General features: G+C 39.7%; 1 protein-coding gene across 1 annotated transcript in view; it reads right to left on the minus strand.

The window, feature by feature from the left end:
* The window catches only part of LOC134057930 (amine oxidase [flavin-containing] B-like), a 45668-nt gene that overhangs the window by 9511 nt on the left and 15642 nt on the right, over positions 1–20515 (minus strand). Inside the window, exons 3-9 of the mRNA XM_062514971.1 lie at positions 18568–18662; positions 17585–17722; positions 6484–6588; positions 6243–6334; positions 2777–2918; positions 1371–1520; positions 583–742 (exon numbers count right to left, since the gene is read on the minus strand). Of these exons, the coding sequence (XP_062370955.1) occupies positions 583–742; positions 1371–1520; positions 2777–2918; positions 6243–6334; positions 6484–6588; positions 17585–17722; positions 18568–18662 (882 nt within the window). The remainder of the gene's footprint in view (positions 1–582; positions 743–1370; positions 1521–2776; positions 2919–6242; positions 6335–6483; positions 6589–17584; positions 17723–18567; positions 18663–20515) is intronic.

Consider the following 20515-nt stretch of genomic DNA (forward strand, 5'->3'; position numbering starts at 1 on the left):
TACAAAGATGGGGGGTAGATGGTATTTGTAGGCAAACAGATGTGGGCTCATTATAGCTAATAATGAGAAGTGGGAGTTACTGCATTGTAGTTTGCCTTGGAAGAAGAGTCTTGCAAAAGAAGAATCATGATGGAAGCATTCAGCATGTAAGAGAAGCCCAGGATGACCAGCCCAGCTGGGGATGTCTGCGTGATGACACCTTCAATTAATGCTGACCAGTCCATCCAGAAAGCAGAACTTTTGCAGACCCTTCCATCACATGTCACTTGTACCTTTACATCCCTGTGCAGGTAAGAGAGGCTCATCTCACACCCAGGTGCTACTCAAGCAGAGGACAACCAAGGAAATAAGCAACAGGCATGAATTCTCCCTTTGTGACTGCCTCCTTTTTTTATTCCCCCATCCATTCTCTCCTCCCAACCAATCCCTCAAGTTTCTCTCACAGGGGAAGGCAAAAAGGGCATAGAAGAATATGAGGTCTCCTTCTGAGGTTTAGCATGCTCTGAACAGAGTCTGTTCTGTCTCCAGGTACTCTCTTCCCTCTCTCTGTCACTACTATTCCTTTCAATTAAAATGCAATACCCTTCTTCCTCCAGAAAGTTTCCTTGTAGTACACAATGCACTTGATGACTGAGCCCATGGGGATTCTGTTGATGAGCTGGTTCCTCATTGGGGGCAAAGGTGGGTTGAAATGAATCTTCAAACAAAGAGCTGGGGGAATGGCACTGATCACATATTTGCCCTGGAAAAGAAATTATCCATAAGCCAAATACCTTCTCCCTACTTCAGTCCAAGTATACTGCTCTAATGGTCCTGGCAGACATCTGGGGAGGGTGCAGTGTGTATCTTGTGAAGCAATTTTGGCATTTAGCATAAGAATTGCAAAACTAAACCCTCACAAAATCCTGCTCATTAAATAACAAGCATTACATAAACAGCCATCTATTCAAATGATGGGCAGCTGCCCTTCCCCTGGTGTTTAAAAGAAAGCACTGTGCCCTAAGAGTCCACGGGTCTCCCTTCTGGGCTCCTCTGTTACAACTTGGAAGCCAAGCTTGCCAAGCTTTTTCACTGAAAGTTTGCTGCTGAATTACATTTTACACATTACAATTACCCTCTAATTCAGAAGGTAACCGAACACAAAAAAAGTGATGCTAGGAAAGGAGAAGTTTGAATCCTCACTTTGCTTTTAGGCATCACTTTAACATTGCTGTTACTTCAGGACAATGAGAACTACGACCTTCTGTCATAGTCACTTAAACCTCCGCTGCATTTTGGTGAAGGGCTTTGGAGAAGTGAAAAAGGAGACACTAAAGGTTTTGTAGCCTCCCATCCCAGCACTAGTGGTCTCTTACTGGACATGCCATTACCTCATACAGCTCATGGTCCAGGGTTTCCACGATGACACCGTCCCCGGACTGGTCGATGCGCACCACCGGCTTCCTCAGCCTCACCCGCCCCCCCAGGCGCTCCATGATCTTCTCACTGATCTGCCCTGAGCCCCCAACAAACTTCCTCTCCTGAAACACAAGAACGACAGCTCAGCACAGCAGTGCTTGTGGAGCATGTACCATGACAAGCATTTCTCTCGGCATTCAAAACAAACCCCCTTTTTATATTGTTATCAAAACATTTTCTGGGAATTTTTGTAGTCTCACCTGGACACGTACCCATTTTATTTTCTCCTTCTGTCAGCTTCTCAAATCCTTTCCATATCTGACCACCATTTGAGCTCTAGTCAAAGCTAAAAGTAATAGTAACCTCGTAAGAAAATCCAAATGTGGTCTCCAAAGAGATTCTACAGGACTATGTGAATCAGCAAGACTTCTGAAAAGTGCTTAAACCCTCAAGACTTTCTCTGAGTTCACTCATCCCTGCAGAGCTCTCTCTATCAGAAGCAGGAAACCTGATCTTCTTAATAAATAACAAGGTGTAAGAAGTAACATAGCTCACACCAAAAGTGTCAGCTGCAGTACCTAATTCAGCCCAACTTAAACTCAAATCATCTCTAATACAGTACAGAATTCAAATAATATTTAATTACACATATTTAACTTAAATTATCTACAGCAATTGCTTATCTATGCATATTTATGCATTTTAATATGGTTAATGTATTTGCATTTTTATTTATGATTAAGTAATTAACATTTCTAAAAAGATATCTATTTCTAATACAATTAGTGAAATTTGCACTTCTCAAGTAGAAGACTGTTAACAGAGTCTTTACTTTCTTCAAATGCAGAAGCAGCTCTAACGTACCAGACTGCAAACGTTTCAGAGCAATACCATATTTAAGATGGGGTGCTAATTTTCTTTTTTAAGACTGATGTTAAAATCTTAATGGTGCTAAAGTTTGGAAATTTGCATTTTAGGAACCAAGCTCTGGGCTACATTTTCTTGCATCTGACATTGCCATCTCCATTAAGTGCTTCTGCAGTGCTAAGGATGGCTTCAGCCTTGTGACAGAAATAGGCACAAGTAAAATTTTCTCTTTTCAATGTGGATAAACAAAGCAGGTGTTTTAATCTGTATCTAAAAAAAAAAAAAACCAAATACAAATGTTCTGATCCTTGGGGGCTATGCCCTCAGTAGGGAGCAATCTTCAACACTAGTTTTGCAAGATCCAGATTAGAGAGTAAATAAATAAAACTGGTTATCAGTATGCTACTGGCTCAAAAGCCATGGCTATCTCTGGACTAAAATAAACCAGCAAAAAAAAAAGAAGTTCAACCAGGGCCTGCCAAGAGCTGCAGGAGGTGATGGCTGGCAGTACCTGTCCCCCGTTGGTCGTTGAGAATATTCTTGTTGTGCCCCCACACTGCTTCACGTACCACAAAAACCAAAGGGCAGAGACCTCGTGGGGTTCAGATGTGACATCCACATTCACAAACAGAGTTGCAAAACTCTTGGCAGCTCTGCAACAAAGACAAGAAAGTTAGTTAATTTAAAAACAGAATAATGGTGACAAGATTGTTCTTGAGTAGGCAGGAGCCTCTCTTTGGCAGCCTTTTCTTTCACTGTGGGGGCAAAGGATTCCTTAATTTCAGCTGAAGTAAGGAATTATCAATTCCTTTCATGCAATACTTTTCAAGTAACCCTACAAAAATATTAATCAAACACCACTGTATTCCAGGCAAATTAAAACGTTGGGAGACAAAAAAGCCCAAGATTGGGAGACAAAAAAGCCCAAGATTATATCACTTTATGCTACTAATGCACAGTTAGGCTCAGGATAAAGCACAGCAAACCCTCCTGCCTTCCCTGGACTCCAGAACTACCCTGTCCCTAGTTCCTGCCAAAACTGCATCTCTGTCTGTCCCTGCTGAACACCTGTAACCTCAAGAACATATTACAGAGATTATCCAAAACCTGTCAAAAAAAAAAAAAAAAGAAAAAAGAAACAAAAAAGCTAGGGATGTTTTCTAAGCTAATTATGTATTATCTATAGGCCTATGGATTAGTCAGCATCCATTCACTGCCCAGTCCTCTGCTCAGGGAGTTTTGCAGCTGGAACACAAGGAAAGAAATGGAAGTAGGAGGCCATAGCAGAAGAGACAGCATTCCTGCCAGAGTCTGGCAAGGAAAAGGGGGAGGAAAAGGGGGGAAGAGGTGTGGGGGGGGGGGAGGTAAAGATACTTTTGGTAGTTCAACTCAGTATTTTAAACAGCATCCTTCTATCCAGTGGCAATGAACACAGAAACAGAAAATTGACCTGTGTCTGAAAAAGGATGACTGCTTTATGTCCTGTAATCTGTTCTTTCATAGCAGCTATACTGCAAATTACTGTACAAGCCTGTACAAGATTATAGGGTGCATTAAGACAGAGTTAACTGAGACCCAGGGAAATATTCCTCCTGTTGCAAATAAATACTTCTCTCTCCCTTCAGTCTGAGGAAGAGTTTAAAGAGACATGAACAGGACCAGAAGATGGTCAGTTTAACTGCATTGTAATTGATAGGGATGAAGACTCTATAGATACTTCATAGGTAAGGCATCAAAGCCAGTGCAGAATCCACTTCTGGGTTGTGGCTTTCTTTGTTTTTTGGTCTTCAAATTTTCAAAACAAAAAAAAGAAAAGCAAAAACAAAAAACCAACTCTGACATGCTATTTCAAAGAGCTCTAGATTCATATAGAAAAAGGCATTTTCTTTCTTTCCTAAAAATGCAAAGTCCCACTCAAGGACAAAGCTGATACATTTTCTGATAAATGGGTGCATTCTGAATTCATTCTTGACAACCAAAAATAATTCAGAAATTTTTTATAAGTTTTTCATTTACAGTATGAACACATACTGTAAAATGAAATCAACTCTATGAGACATTTTGCCTAATGTACGTGTATTTATTAGTATTTTATAACCAGATGCTATTACATGGTGGTTACATTCTACCAGATTCTGCCATCTTCTCTGGTTGCTTTTCAGTTCCTGATGTTTTATCTAGAAATGGCAGTATGATTTCAACCAAGAGCACTCAGGACAATTCCAGCATGCAGCTCTAGCCAAAAGCAAACCTGTACAGTCTGTTAGATAAGAGGAAAGAGTAGAAGATTGCCCTTCTGGATCATTACCTGCCAGGGTGGGAAGTTTCTGCAGCATGTTACCTCAGTCTTGAACAAACTGAGCAAATCAAGCCAAGATGCACATATAAAATCTGAAAAGCATCTTCAGCTTATGCCAGTATTCAGGTAAAATGTCAAGTCTTATTCCATCAGAGCTGGAAAAACATGACTGTAGTCACATGAGCTGTTGGATATTGAGAGAGCACCAGTGTGTGGTGTTTTGCTCACTTGCACAGCTGCTCACCCTGTCCCAGGCCCAGCCAGCCAGCACAGCTGTCAGCACACATTTCCATTTGGTTTTATTCAATATGGACCATGGTACAAATGAGAAAGGTTTTCTATATGCTTCTGTGCAATTGTCACTCTTGTGAAAGCAAAACTATGAACCAGAAAATTCCAAGTTTTTGGACAGCAGCCTGTGGTCCAACCATGGAACTTTAGAATGGTGAAAGGACTTAAAGTCTCCTTTATGACTTCCAGTTCCAACCTCCCTGTCATGGGCAGAGACACCTTCCACTGCACCAGGTGGCTTCCAGCCTGCCCTTGAACACCTCCACAGATGGGGCAGCCACAGCTTCCCTGGGAAACCTGTGCCAGTGCCTTATCACCCCTGTGGTAAACAAATTCTTCCAAATATCAAATTTAACCCTGACCTCTTTCAGTGTAAAGCCAAAATCCCTTGTCCTATTACTAATGTCCTTGTTCACAGTCCCTCTCCAGCTCTTCTGTAGCCCCTTTAGGCACTGGAAGGTGCTCGAAAGTCTCCCAGGCTGAACAATCCTCTCAGCCCATCTTCACAGCAGAGGTGCTCCAACCTCAGATCATCTTTGTGGCTTCATCTGGACTCACTCCAACAGGCCCAAGATGAACAACAAAGGCCATGATGCTCTCTAGAATCTGCCTGAAGCCATAAAAATGCTCCATAAAAAATGTCAATGACAGCACCATCTTTACTGGGCACTAACAGGTTTCTTCACCAAGCTCCAGCTCATGGCAGCCATGTGTTGGATACTCAGCAATTCCAAGAAGTTTCTGTAGAAATCAATCTGCTCTACAGCAACCAGGATTAATGGGCTTTTTTTTCCCCCTTCAGTGAGAAGAGAAACAATCAAACTGCTGTCAAATGACAAGTAAAGAAAAATTGCTTTGATGTATACATAAAAACAGGAAGCATTTTCAGTTTCTCTGGGTGGTATACAGTGCAACAACTAAACAATACAATGATGAGTTCTAAAGTGATTTAGTGCTACTGAAAGACAAATGTTATCTTTATAGCACTTTGGTAAAATCAGCTGGTCCAGAACAGAATAAATGTGTACTGTTCCATCAAGAGTGATTCAAAAACCTGCTGTAACTATAACATTTTTCTCTTAAAGGCTAAAATCAGAGTAAAGAGCAGGAGAGTGCACATAACAGATTACCTCATCTCTTCAGGAACAACCCTTCCCAAATATTTTTTCTTTTTCTTTTTGTCTAAAAAGTTAGGGAAATGTAACAGAATCTACTGAGTGTGCTGACAGGTCTCATGGTCCATTATTACAGGACTTTCTCACCTCTTTTTTTTGAAAGGGATGTATTTTAGTGATAGTTCTATCTGTTTGCAAAGCAGTACTGCTAATCTGGAGCTCTAAATGTATATAAATATAAGCCATTATATTTTGTATTAAAAATGTCTTACTTTGTCCAGCATATTTTATCTATTAAATCTTGCATAGTCATTTTGTCCCATTCTTCTGCACGTGGAGCCTTCCATGGAGCTTCATTGGGAATCTAAGGAGACATAAAGAAAAGTATTTATCAGCAAGTGAATGAGTGGCAAAGAAATATAAATAATCTTGTCTTCAATTGCTAATTCAGCCTTCAAATTTCTGGCAGGTAACACAGTGAACTTAATTCAGCTGCAGTGCCTCATGCCATACCTCCTTTCCCATTTCATCCAGGGTCCTCCATAGGTTGTTGTAGTCCAGGTAAGCCAAGGGATTCCACATAGGAGGGAATGGGCCTTTAAAGGGGTAAGATTTACCCTACAAGATGAAAAACAAACAAAAACATCATTAAAAACCCCAGAAGATAACCATAATCATGGGTTTCATGCGTGGGAAACAGCATCAAAAGGTTAAGTGTTCACAAAAAGCACAAATTGAATCCATTCATGTGACAGCTTCTGATGGGTCACAGTCTGTGTGTGCAGGACACAGGGCAAGAGGCACAAAGTGAAACACAGGAGGTTCCTTCTGAACATCAGGAAATGCTTTTTCACCATGAGGGTGCCCGAGCACTGCACTGATTGCCCACAGAAGTTGTGGTGCCTTCCATCCTTGGAAATACTCAGAGGCTACCTGAACATGATCCCAGGAAACCACCTCCAGGTGGTTATTCTGTTATTCCTGTCATTCTGCTTGTGCAGTTCAGGTGTGATACACAGCTGAATTAGCAAGTCAGTGCAGAACTGGTACTTTACCTCCATAGCTTCACATTCAGCATTTCTGGGCAACCAAACTAACACCCTGCAGTTGAGTCATTAAGAGCAGAACAAAAAAAAAAAAAACAAAACAAAAAAAAAAAAAAAAAAAAAAAAAAAAAACAAAAAACAAAAAAAACCAAAAAAACAAAAAACAAAAACAACAAAAAAAGAGATGAAACAACACTGCTTGACTAAATTGAAAAATTGGCTATTCACTACTGAAAATGAGATATTTATTTATTTATGTATTTATGTATTTCAATTATTTTTTACCTCTTAGCTGTTACTTCCATTTAGCAGTTTGGGGTTTTGGCTTTTTTTCTTTCAAAATCAGACAAAAGTAGTTGTGGTAATATTTATTATACACTAAATCATAGCTCAGAGATCTTCCTGGGGATAAAAATGTCCCAGGTAATTTAAAAACAAACAGCCCTGCAGAAAATGTAGCATTTACTAATGCTACATTATTCTTATTATTCTTCCATCCCAAGACCCCTAGCTGTAAATTAGAGTGGGACAGTGTGACCAATACCAATGTCCAAATTACATCATTACACATTTAATAGTCAGATTTGTTGTATCTAAATCTCCATTACTAGATATGCAGAAAGTCTAGCTTAATTAAGAGTGGAAGATAATGGGTAATTTGTAGAGCTGTTTTATTTACACTGGATTTCTCTGGCTGACTATATGGATGGCAGCCTAATAGCTTTTAAAATTGACCAAGAAAGGCTCATTAGCATCATGTGGGTACTTGTTTTTTCACAATGCATTATGGAGACCATAAGATAGATAAATGATAAAGGCCATATTGCATGCCACAGCTGATTTTCTGAAAGCTACACTAAATTGTGTATTTAAGCATGCACTGTGTGAGCATGAATGTCAAACAGTAGAAGTACTAACTTTTAATTGATATTGGATGCAGTGCCACACCAATCCATCATTAAAAATGTATTCACACTGGCTTAACCAAATCATACTGCACCAAGATTTAATATTTATAACCAGGTAACAACAACAGTGTCTTTTTGAAGAGAAGTATCCAAAGACCACTTAATCAAAGAAATGTCAGGCCTGGTTTGATTTAGCCTCTTTAATAATACTGTGGAAGAAGGGACAGAGAGCACATTATTCAAATCTGCAGGTGTCTGCAAGCACCAGAAGATACAGCAAAAGGGAACAAAGGGTGCCCTCAAAACTTGGTTTGGAAATAACAGAATGAGAAACTTAGAAAAATGCTGGATTATAACTCTGAGGACTCTTAATTCAAAGAGAAGCATACTCAGAAATCAGTAAGAAGAAAATCAAAACTATGAATAAGAGAAAATTAGTTTACAAAACTCCCAAGCAGGTCAGAAAAAGTAAAGAACAAACTGGTTTTTCACCTGGTCTTTATGGACAGAAGACTCTAATGGAATCCTTGTCAAAAACACCAAGGCAATGAAAGTTAGGAAGAAAGCAAAATGGAGAGGAAAAGATTTAATTCTTTGGTAAATGGACAAGAAGCAGCTACAAGGCAAAAATTAAATTCTGCAGTGCTTTGGAGGATAAACTGTGCTCTTTATAATGTCAAAACCAAATTTTTAGAAGTTCTCAATCAGAAGTTCTTTCATAGCCAGAGTAGATCTCCAATCACTTCATGTGCCAGAGGCACCAAGGTTGGAAACCTAGCACTTTCAATTTAAGGATGAACATTATGGAACATGTTCAACCTGAAAATGGAGGGCTGTCTTTATATTTTTTTTCATTCAGCATGAAATCAAAGTGCATTTCTACATCTTTTGTGCTCAACTGTATGAAAATATTAGAATCAGGAAAACAAAATCTGGAATCAGGAAAATATATCCTTGTAGATTAAGATGAACAGAAAAAGCTTGCTTCATCAGAGGCATTTGGTCCCAGCATGAACATCTGGGTATTTTTATGGAATCTCTTCACATGGAATCAATTTATCCTGGGGCACACATCAATTCATATTTGGCTGTGAGAGAAGAGCAAAACCTCTCAGACCAAGTGCCTTCCCGTTCCAGGTGATAACATCTGAACCATGCTTGAAATTACCTTTTAGATATTTGGGGCACATTAAAATTCCTTAACTGGTCCTGTGGCCTCAAGAAGTCAGTTTTACTGTGGCTTCTTCTGAACTCTGGAGCCTCACTAGTGTCAGCATCCTGTAAGCACTCCAAAGCTAGAGCTTATCAGTTTGGTTTCAAGCACCCGCTGTTTCCCAAGTTTAGGTTTATGAAACAAGCATACTGCTGTGCTCAAGAAAACCAGGACAGCATCAGAATGGGTTATTCTAATTATTGATTTTGTTCTGAGCTTCCCGGTCTGCCAGAGGCAGCCCTTACCCAGTTATCCCTTCTGAGTTCACTCAAGTCTTATGAATTCCCAGCAGCGCTTCCTCATGAGCGCACGGCTAAGAGACACACAAACCATATTTCTGTTCTACTGTTCTTTTATTTCACTGCATTTGAACTGCCAGAAGGAAAACCTTGGATATGTTTCTAAAGAAATTGAACAAACTTCTACCTGAAAAAAAATAAAAGCAGCCATCAAAGTTAGCGAGTTTCCTCTGAAAGTTACTCTCAAGAGCTCCTAAGGCATCTCCTAAGGCTTGATCCTTATTTCTTGCACAAACAGAACTCCAGGAGCTGTCAATCAGAATTTTGTTTGAGAAGAGAATGCCAGACTAGGCTCTACACAGAAACAAAAATAGCAGCAGCAAAGAAAGACTACAGATGGCTCTGAGTAGTTACCAACAAACCAAAACATTTCAGCTGCACTTGTGCTGAATTCGCATTTTTGCAAACACGAAAACCTTTTTGATATTTAGGCAAAATTTACTTATATGCTGGGAATAGCATTCTCTGTGCCTCCTGGCGATGTGTAATCTCTAAAGAATAACAGTGCGCTTGCATGCCCCAAGATGCACAAAACATTTCCTTTCCAAATATTTTTTATACCTAAATCACAGCTGTATAAAACAGCCAAGAAAAACCATCCCTTCCAATCATTTGACATATGGTTTCAACACCAGTTCTATGATGCTCAGAAGGATTTCTTACCCTTTTTTTATTTTTCTATAAAACTTCAGAAGTGGTTTCATGATGCCACTTGCAATGCTTCAAAAAACCCAACATCAGCATCAGCACTTGCAGATCTACCTGCCATTGCATGGATCACTTGCTGCTCACAAAGGCTGTTGCTGCAGTGGGGGATAAAGCTCACTGAAGAAGCTGAAACTAAAGGGAGGAAGCTCGTGCAACCCAGCTGTCCCAGGAATAAACCAGCAGGGAAATGAGAAACCCAGTTTTTGTCACAAACTTTACAATTCCCAATAGATTTTTCTCAGCCATCTGTTTCATGTCAGCCAATATTTGGCTGAGTCACAATGGACCCGTGTAAGTCGTGCAGAAATGATATCTCTTTATACATCAGCTCTGTTTCAGGTCAAATAGCTGACATAAGAAATGAGTTAATACAGGGGAAAAAAACCCATAACATGACAACTGATTACCAGTAGCCCCTTGAATATCAGCCCCAGCACTCAGGGGTGCACAGAGACCAGATCTCGTGCACCTTCTCCTGTGAAGGTGACAGTGAGAAAATGCTTAGCTGAACAAGGACTGCCAGGAAATATCAGTATCTCAATGCAGAGTGGGATTCTCAGGAGAAAAACCTACTTTTGCAGGCCCAGGACAACTTCAGGCTCCCCTAAACTTTATGTACCCAGGTAGTGCCAGAGTGAGATGCAAGCACTGTGAACTGAAGACCCTGGTGACAATGATCCATGCATTTTTCATAGCACAGTATAAACATCTTATAAATAAAGTCAGCTCTCACGGAGCACAGATATTCCCTCAGCTAAACCATCTAAACCCTGGACTAACTGATGCTCACTTCACCAAGACTGTCTCTGCATTTTAATTCACAGCCACACAGGTTTATTGGCACATAGTGCCCTCTGCTGATTCACAGTACACCACACACACCCTGCTTTCCCAGTTTAAAATCCCAGTAATGTCATTCATACATAGCTCAGGAAATGTAAGACCCCCAAGCTGTGACAATGAAAATCAGAAAGAGAAAAGCATCACTTCAGGTTGTACCTCTGTACCTGTCTCAGATGCTGTTTCTCATCTGCTGCCTTATGGAAAAGTATAATTTAGGTTTGGGGTTTTTCAGGGGGTGGTTTTTGCTTTATTTGGGGAGGCTGTGTGTGTTTATTTGTTATTTTAGGGGAGAGTGTGTGTGTGTGTGTGTGTGTGTGTTTGTTGTTTTTGGGGGGGTTTTTTGGTTAGTTGGTAGGGATTCTTTCTTTTAAATTCATAACATCTAACAAAGCATTTTTGACACTAAGCCTCTTGTATAATCATAATTTTCAAGTAAAAAATGCAAAGTAGCTGGACCAAAATGAGATTTTACAACCTACTTAGAAACTGTAATGGAGCTGAGCTTCATTAATGTTCCCATCATTGCAAAACTGCTCAGGATTTTAAATGCTTGGCTGGTTACTATAATACTCTAAAGATAAGAAAATCATAGGTTAGAAAATATAATTGCAGCAGAAAAAAAAATTATAACTGATGGTGCAAAGGTAGAACATTAAGACACGCCAAAATGTCCTCCAAATATCTTTCAATATTTAATTTGAGTTCATCAGCTGTGGATGCCAACATATCTTGGGAATTTCATTAAAAAAAGTAATTCCATTTTAAGTGTTGCAGAGCCAGACACAGTGACTTGAAATATGCATCCTGAGAAGGAAAGGAGCTAATTGGGAACAACTTGTTTCTCTTGTATTATGGAAATAAAGTCCACCTTCACTCTGTCACACCAGTCATACAATATGGTAAATACTTGTCATACGTGGAAAAAAGAAGAATGAGAGAAACACTACCAAAGTGATATAGAAAGTGGAATTGAGGATCTGCTCTGAATTTAAAGTCTATATATAACTATATATATATATATATATATATATATATATATATATATATATATATACATAACTATTTGTTCCAATCAGCTCTGGAAAGAATTAACTAACTTCCCTTCCTACTAGAATGAGATTTTTTTTGTTGTTGTTTTCAGACACCAAAAAACACCTTTAGAAAAAAATATTAAGGTATCTTATGATGCACACATTTATAGGGATTTTGTTTCTAAATACTCTTTGATACTGGACTTGCACATGGCTTTCAACACCTGAATTAAACTAGTCAACAAAATGCATAAAATCATTGAAAACTTTTCAGTATTTACTGATTTAGTCTTAAGAAAAAACTCCTCTTCTAAAAAGCAGATAAATGGGGCATAAATAAATGAAAACAAAAGATAATGGATCTTCATTTGAAAGAAAGCCTTCAAAAGAGCATCTGCCCACAGTATAACTGAGTAGACACACTGTCCCACCACTAGAACACTGGGTTTACATAGAACATGACTTCGGGGTCACTAAAATATGTAAACTTACATAAAATTTTACAGACATGTGAAACGCAATATGCTCAGCCAGTTGTTCCAGCATTAAATATACATTTCTCTAATTCTGTTTTCCTGTAGACATCAATGAGCTTCTCAAGGGAAACAAAAGTCAGATGCAATCGAAGCTTTTTTCCCAGCAGTCTCCATTAAATAATCTACGTGAGAGCACAGATCATTTTCCTCGTCTCCTCACAAACAGACCGTGGAGTCTGGGTAAGCTAAGACTCAGGAAGACTTTCCCCCCTCAAATTTAATTAAGAAATGCATACTTTAATCACAGTTAATTTTTCTTACTGCTTTCATCCTCATGCTACCATTAGGTCACAGCTTCCAGCCTTCCATTCAATCTTCCTGATCAATAAACATCCTCTGCAAGACCTTGCTTTACAGTCCCCCTTGACAGAGATCACTTTGCAGATTTGCTGTCTGTAATTGCTTCTTTTAAGATGCAGTAATACAAAGATCTAGATTTTAATTTTAAAAGCCCTAATTAGGAAGTTTCTTCTTGCAAATACTGCCAGCTGGCTGGCATGGAGAAAAGGGAAAATGCCTCTCTATTTACAGGGCAGGTCCAGTGAGACCAAACAAGTCCAGTATTCCCATATTCCTGCCAAAAGCTGCTCTTCATTCTCTGACTGGAGGATATCCCTTCTGGGGGCCTGGAAGATACTTTCACCAACTTGAGCCTGGTCAACCTCAGACTCACTTTTGAAGCTACAAGTGAGTGTAATAATGGCACAGCATTTTGTGGCAGGAATGTCTGCCCCTGGTCTCCAGTAAAGAGTTAAAATAACAGATCTGCACTCCAATAATGACATGTGAAACTACCAAGGCTCTGCATCAATTTAAGTGTCTTTAAATTTAGTTGGCTTCCCTTTCAAGACACCAGATGCCCAGCTTCTTCAACATTCAGATGTCTTCTTCTCAGGTCCCCAAATTCTTGTTTACAAATTGTCAGCAAAAAGAAAAGAAAACAAAAGACATGAGGCTATTCCACCTCACTTAAACTGGTATCTACTGAGAGTCTCACAGTCTTTCCATTCTCTGTCTGCACTCTAATTGAGATATACAGAGAACAATGAAAGCACTTTCAGTCATTCTAGTCATTCAAAAATCCATTTAAGCAGTTATGGTCTATACTACAGACTATGCCAGAAGCTTAGACTTACAGACAAGGCAGGTGAAAAGCTTAAATAAATCATATTGCTTCGCTCAATGCACATATCACAGATATCACAGAAGAAACACCACTAAATTCTGTAGCTTTATATACAGCAGTCACTTAGCCAGCTGCTAATTAAATCCCAATGCAATATGGCCATCATATTTCTAATTAATGCACAAGACCACTGCAAACTGCATTTTAATAAGCACAATAGTGATGAAAATGAATGACACCCAAGGGGGCTGTAAAATTTTGTTCTGCAAGTCTACTGTAGATCAGTAAGTAACCTGGCAAAATCAGTGCAGATTTGGGGTCCTGGTTAAAAGTACTGTGTGCAGAGGATTAAATATTCACCTTCATGAGGTGCTGCAGGCAGGGTTCACATTATCACTCTCCCCAGAGCTGTCAATTATTTATCCTTGTATGAAAGTGGTGCCAAACTTCAAGAGGGCATGCAGCCAGACACCTCCAGAGGGATGAGCACGAGGAAACTCCATCCTCTTACAGGGAACTTCCCTGAGGTAATGATGTGGTGGCAGCTGCCTGTCAAGAACTTATCCAGTGACTGGGGAGGGGATGCTTCAGGTTACCCCCAGCATCTCAACCTGAAAGACCCCCAGGATGGGTGCCATGGCAATGGGGCCTCTTTGGTGCTAAAGGAACAACCCAGTTACAACCACATGAGGAATGTTTCAGGCTCAACAGGCTGTGAAAATAGCCAACTATCCACAGCCTGACCTGAGACAACGCAGAGATTAGAAGAAACAAATGTTTCTACCATTTTTTATAACAAGGAATTTTCCAGGAAGCATCAATGGCATTATCCCATAAAAAGATCTGGTAGAAAACAGGATCAGAGGATGTTCAGTTGGCACGATAGCTGGACAAAGAGTGGATCATCCTCACAGTACATTAAAGAATCGTGTACAAAGATTCATTGGGCAAATCACCCATATAAAGAAATGTTTCCTCACAGAGGTTTAGGATAGCAGAGCAAACCAGTTCCACAGTTATCTTGGACAATGAACCTGCATTACAACTGAAAATAAATTCGGTAAATTTGTGTTTTCAAATGCAGAAAGCTGGCATATCTAATGGGACTCCACAGAAGGGAAGTACAGCATGAATTAAAGGAAAATTTGTTAATTAAACCCCCACAATAATTGGCACATTTTCATATTTCAGTCTTTCCCGGGACAGTTACATGATAAAAATTACTGGGGCTATATGCTTTTTGCTTTGTTTTTTTAAAAGACAAAAGCTCTCATTTTGGTGAGGAAAATATACACTACTAGTCAAAAGCTGCAAATTTGCATATCTAAGGTAGGACCCTGAATTCTCTCTTGGGCAGCTAGGAAGTTACCTCATCTTAAGAAGCATTTTTACAGATTTTACATCTGCCTACTAGTCCAGTGGGAGAACTGTTAGCAGATGATGACTTCTCAAAAAGTTCTGCTTTTGCTTCTGAAATCTGGATTTATGAACCTAATTTAATTTAGGCTGTTGAAAAATCAATGGTGTTCAGGCAGCAATTTGCCTACCAATTACTACTTACAGAGCAATAATAATTTTCCCACTAAGGCTGATGAACCAGTATTTACAAAAAATGAAAAGAACATACTAATCACTTTTCAAAGACCATGAAAAAGGCTGCTTAACAAGTGGAGGGAAAAGAAAAAAAAATATAGGGCAAGAAATATAATTTTGAGTTTCTGTGAAGATATCACATGCAATATAAGCATGGACAAAAATAATCTCACAATAGAACCTGGCATTAAAAAAAAAAAAAGATTAAGGGAGAAAAGAACCATGCAACCCAATCGAGTTGGTAAAGCCTAATTAGCAAAGACCCACCCAGAGATCAACAAAATGCATTCTTTTCATTTTGTAGTACAAAGAAGTTGCATATATTACTTGTATTAAAAAGCCTCTAAAATGAATTTAATTAACTGTGAAAGGCTTGATTTTGCCTTTGGGTATAAGTAAAAACAGCAGCTGATTTTACAAGATGCACTGATTTTTGTGTAGCAAAAGAAGAATTAAAACCTTTAGGTTTCATTGCCTCTCTGGGCTTGGATAATTTTGTGGTCCAGAATTAAATTACATTTGGTCACAGTCACAAAGCTTGGGTCAGCACCTGAATTCAAATTCACACAGGGGACACAGCCCTTTGTGTTCTTTGAATTTGCAACTCAGGAGCACTACCTAGATTTCCAGGAGAACATGAGCACTGTTCATTTTCAGGGAAACTATGGACAAATCACCTGGCTCAGAAACCTGTCAGGAATGTGTTGAAGATACATGAAATGCTGAAGATGTGGCCACAAGACAGTGCATATGTTTATTATGTAGTGCTCACATGCCAATTATTTAACTGTAATCATTTCACTGTGTTAATACTTCCCCACAATTTTATAAGCACAGAAAAAAAAATGGAAATAAAGAATTTTAAATGAATGAAATCAGGAAATGCAGAGGATTTGCTACTGAGTGTGGATTTCTCTCTTCTCTTTACCTCTTGCTTGGCTACCAGGGAGTTCTGGCACACAGTTCTCTCCTTCTCTCTTCAGGAACTCCTACAGGCAATTGAGCCTACAAACTGTCTCCATACAATCTTTAGGCTCTTTGCATGGCTTGGGAGTACTCAACCAGCATCTAGGATCTCTTTCCTTGGAGACTTTCAACACTTGCCTGGGAACAACCTCAAGAAACAGTGATTTCTGGCAGTATTTTGCCACCATGCTAGGACAGCAGGTTGCCCTGAAAAGCTGGGCATCCTGGCTGGCCATGTCAAATGTTTCCCCTCGTGCAACACCTCCTATCGCTGCTGGGGAGATTTAAAGGCTAAATACTGTGAACAAACAGAAAAGCTGGCTTTGAAGACAATGCCAGAGGCACACAAAATAGAGTAGTGTGGATGTATCCGTTAGTTCTACCACAGAAATGGTAATTACAGACAGTAACCATAGCAAATCACTTTGAGAACACTCTTCTTTTTTATAACAATTGAGTGGAAATATAATGGAAAACATGACAGGACATCTTTTCTCTACTGCTGTTTTAAAAACTCTTAATGTCTTCTCTGACCTTTGATCAAACATCAGCTACAAATATTTTGCCAGTCACTGCACAATGGCTTTTCCTGAGCATATAATGAAACCCAGACTTAACTTTGTGGTCTAACCAGGAAAGTTTCCTTTCTGTGCAAGTGCAACACTGGTCTATATCAGGAAAGGAGAAAGGATGCTCTTTTTTTGGAGGATGACTACTGAGTGGGCTTTTTAACAGCTTTGCCATAGCTGTTCTATTTCAGACCATGAACACATTGCTCAGATCTGCCTCCACAAGACTGTCTGGTTCCCAGAGCCTTTTACAGTTACTATTTTGCTACTCTGTATGTAAAGTCTCCCCATCAGCAAAACCAGACAAACTTTCACATTTCTCTCTGTCAGCATAATAATTGTCTCTGGTTTAGGAAGCCCATCCTGAAAGACTTTCAGCCTGCTTAGAGATACATCCAGGACTTCAGAAAGGGATTTTCAGACACCTTGGGCAGTGCATATCAGAGCTGACCTGCACAGAAGAGTCACAGTTCCACCATTTCAAACAAGGAAGTTTTTTGAGAGCTTTCAGTTAAGAGGTGAGACCTGAACCAGGGCATGAGCTAACAGGATGCACCCACAGGGTACGCACATAAACACATGTGCATGTCATAATTTGTACTAGTATAGTAATCTGTTGGTGATTTCATTATCAACACACTTATTTTTTTAACCCACAAACTCAGATGCTGCATACTCAAGCAGGTATTCTCCAGGGCAGCAAGAGTGGAAAACAAGGAGAAAGGACATGACTACAACGTTCAGGTTTGCAGCAGCAGCTTGAGAGTGTCTCTTACCTTGACATGGTGTATCAGGTGCTCAACTTCATTCACCTTGTATGTCTCTATTCCCAGCTCTTTAGAGAGCCGCAGGAGACGATTCTGTGTTGGCCCCACGTAAGCCCCTCCAAGGTCCACATATTTAACTTGCTTATTCTGGTTTATCACACACAACACACACAAAAGGGAAGGAAAAAAAGAAAAACCAAAAGAGATAAATCCTTTGTAAATAGCACACAAGTTAAAAGAGCAATCAAGCTGAATGAAATTAAATACTCCCAGAGCATTTTGGCTAAGATTTTTCTCCCCGTGGAAAACAAATTCTCCAGTAGAGTTCTGGTGTGGTGATTACTGAGCTCATAACCAGCATGTTGATTATAATTCGGAGTTTATAACCAGAATAGGTGGTCCATTGGTACATTACAGCCTTAAAAATAGGAAAAAACCTGTCAGGCAGAGACAGGAGAGAGTCAGAGACTTTTGTGCAGCCCTTGCTCAGTCAGGCGTCTCACCAATGACCAGTTTAAAACACACTATCCTAGGAAGTACCACAGGCAAGGTTTTCTAATGGGCAGAGTGAGAGGGGGTGTCCCACGTCAAGACAGAGCAGAAGAAAGGAGTAAAGGGAGACATGGTGCTTCTAGTTCCCAACCAGCCCTGACACTCCTCTGCCCTACACCACTCTGCATGGGCCATGTCACAGCTCAGCTCAAAACTCTTCACAGCATGGTTGGCCTCATGAGTGTTCCTTCCATAGAGATTTATGCAGTGTCTTGCCCCAGGAAATGATTTTAAACTTAGCTCATTGTGCTCTCCTTCCCAGACAGGTGACTCCAGAGCCCGAAGATCACAGAAATATTGTCCCCACCATCATGCCAGTCTTTCCCTACTCTTATTGGTACAACATCAGGAAATTTCCCACCTGTTGGTACTCTAGAGACTTTCCCACACATACTGTAAGTATGAATAAGTAGTAAATAAATGGCTCTGGGGATAATTACCCTTACGGTGAAAGTTCTTCCACCAACTCTGTCATTGGCTTCCAGCAACACCACATTCAAACCTGACTCAGTCAGTAGCTTGGCTGCTGAGAGACCTACAAGATAAAAGGAAAGCAATTGAAGAGTACTGCTTTAAGTACATGCACTACACAGCTTTTGTGACTTGATCATAAATACTCTCACAGCTGCCCATCCAGAGTCTGATTTTTTTTTATTCAGACACTATGTTAGAGCGGTGAGGTGGTAGAACTAAAACCTTCAAAACCCAGTAATCATTACATGGACCTGAAGCTACCTAATTAAACAGTTTGTAGTTCACTTTTACTTGTGCAGAGTAAGTTTTGCACCACATGCTCAGGAATTCTGACGCATCAGCCAGCACTTGGTGTGATGGTCACTCAACCAGGCAGAGAACTTACAAACTTTACTGCTTGTAAACAGAAAGCTGTCCTCCTCAACATTTTGATTTTTATAACCCCAACAACAACCACAAAAAAAGGAAGAAGTATTATTAGGACTGTCCTAAATTTGTGAAGTTTTCCTGACACTTCTTCTATGTCTCTGCTTTCCAGTTCTGAATATTTTGAAGTATGGTAGCAAAGTTCCCACACAGTCAGGTCACAGGGTTCATCTCCAGAAGAACACGTGGTCTGACTAAGAGACAGAATGTGCAGCTGTGTGTGGCAACAGGAATTAAAACTATGGGTAAGTCTACCCCAAAAAATTGTTTTTTCCTCATCTATTTTTTAATACATTTTGTTTCCATCTTGCGACACTTGAAGCTAAAATACCCAAGTGAAGGAACAGTAAAAATAGAGGAGGCAATATCTTTTTTTAGTTGTGATGTCATAAATCCTCACCATTGCAGTGGAAAATACCAGTGTCAAGCCCTGCAGCAAGTGTGTCAAACTGCTGTGGGAATGAAGGGGTGCACATGGAGGGAATCCAGCCCACAACCTTTCAACTTCCTAAGATCATTCCTGTCTTTTACTTCAGCACACAAACTGAGATTTAAATAAACCAAGATTCTTACTTTAGCCGATTTCTAGCAGGACAAGTGTTATATTCTACCAGGCTGTATCATCCTTTTGAACCAACAGGATGTGTTGAATAAAGTTCAGCAAGAGGCCAGGCTGGAAGCCACACTCATACATCAGAAGTTATCTATCCTTTCTGGCTCCCTGCCTTGTTACCATGAGAATGCAATCAGCTCCCTCTGTGTGTCCTAGTACATGCAGTTTTTGAGTTGTCATCCAAGCAGATTGTTCCAAGCAGAAAGCAGCCATGGAAGAAATGGCAAAAAGCACTGACAGCAAAAACAGATGGCCCAAGATAATGTGGCGGGATTGAATGAAATGAAAATTAAGAAAATATAGCAGTCCTGGGGAGAGGCTACAGAACACTCTGGTCCCCAGCTCGTGGACTGGGAGTAAAAGACCCCAGTCCTGTAGCCCTATAGTGAAACTGCTACAATGTGCTGCAGTTAAGCTCTTTCTTTCCCCATGTGAAAAAAAAAATACATAAAAGAAAGGGAAAAAAGTTACGATGGTGTAGACCTATCTATCTAATGAATTTGACATTTTCTGAAGAAAAGCTGAAAATGTTTCCATTAAAACATCATACCCTCCTGCCGTTTTTTTTCTCCCTAGTTTCACGGGCTTATTTATCTTGGGTTTTCACATAAGTATTGGTGAGAAAACCAGTAATAAAACTGATAAAGGTCTTTCCATACTTCCTACTGAGGAAATTATATTGCAAAAACATCTGGCTGGATCAGTGGCCTTGACTAAACTCAAAAATATTTGAAGATACCAAGGAAGAACATAATACAGAAATAGCCATGGTATGTAAACATGGACAACCCCTTCAAACAACTTACAAAGAGAGATTGGCTTCTGGAGGAAAAATAAACAACAAAATTCCTAAATAAATCTGGTTTATCTGTTAA

Source organism: Cinclus cinclus, chromosome 2 (assembly GCF_963662255.1).
Source record: "Cinclus cinclus chromosome 2, bCinCin1.1, whole genome shotgun sequence".
NCBI classification, from domain to species: domain Eukaryota; kingdom Metazoa; phylum Chordata; class Aves; order Passeriformes; family Cinclidae; genus Cinclus; species Cinclus cinclus.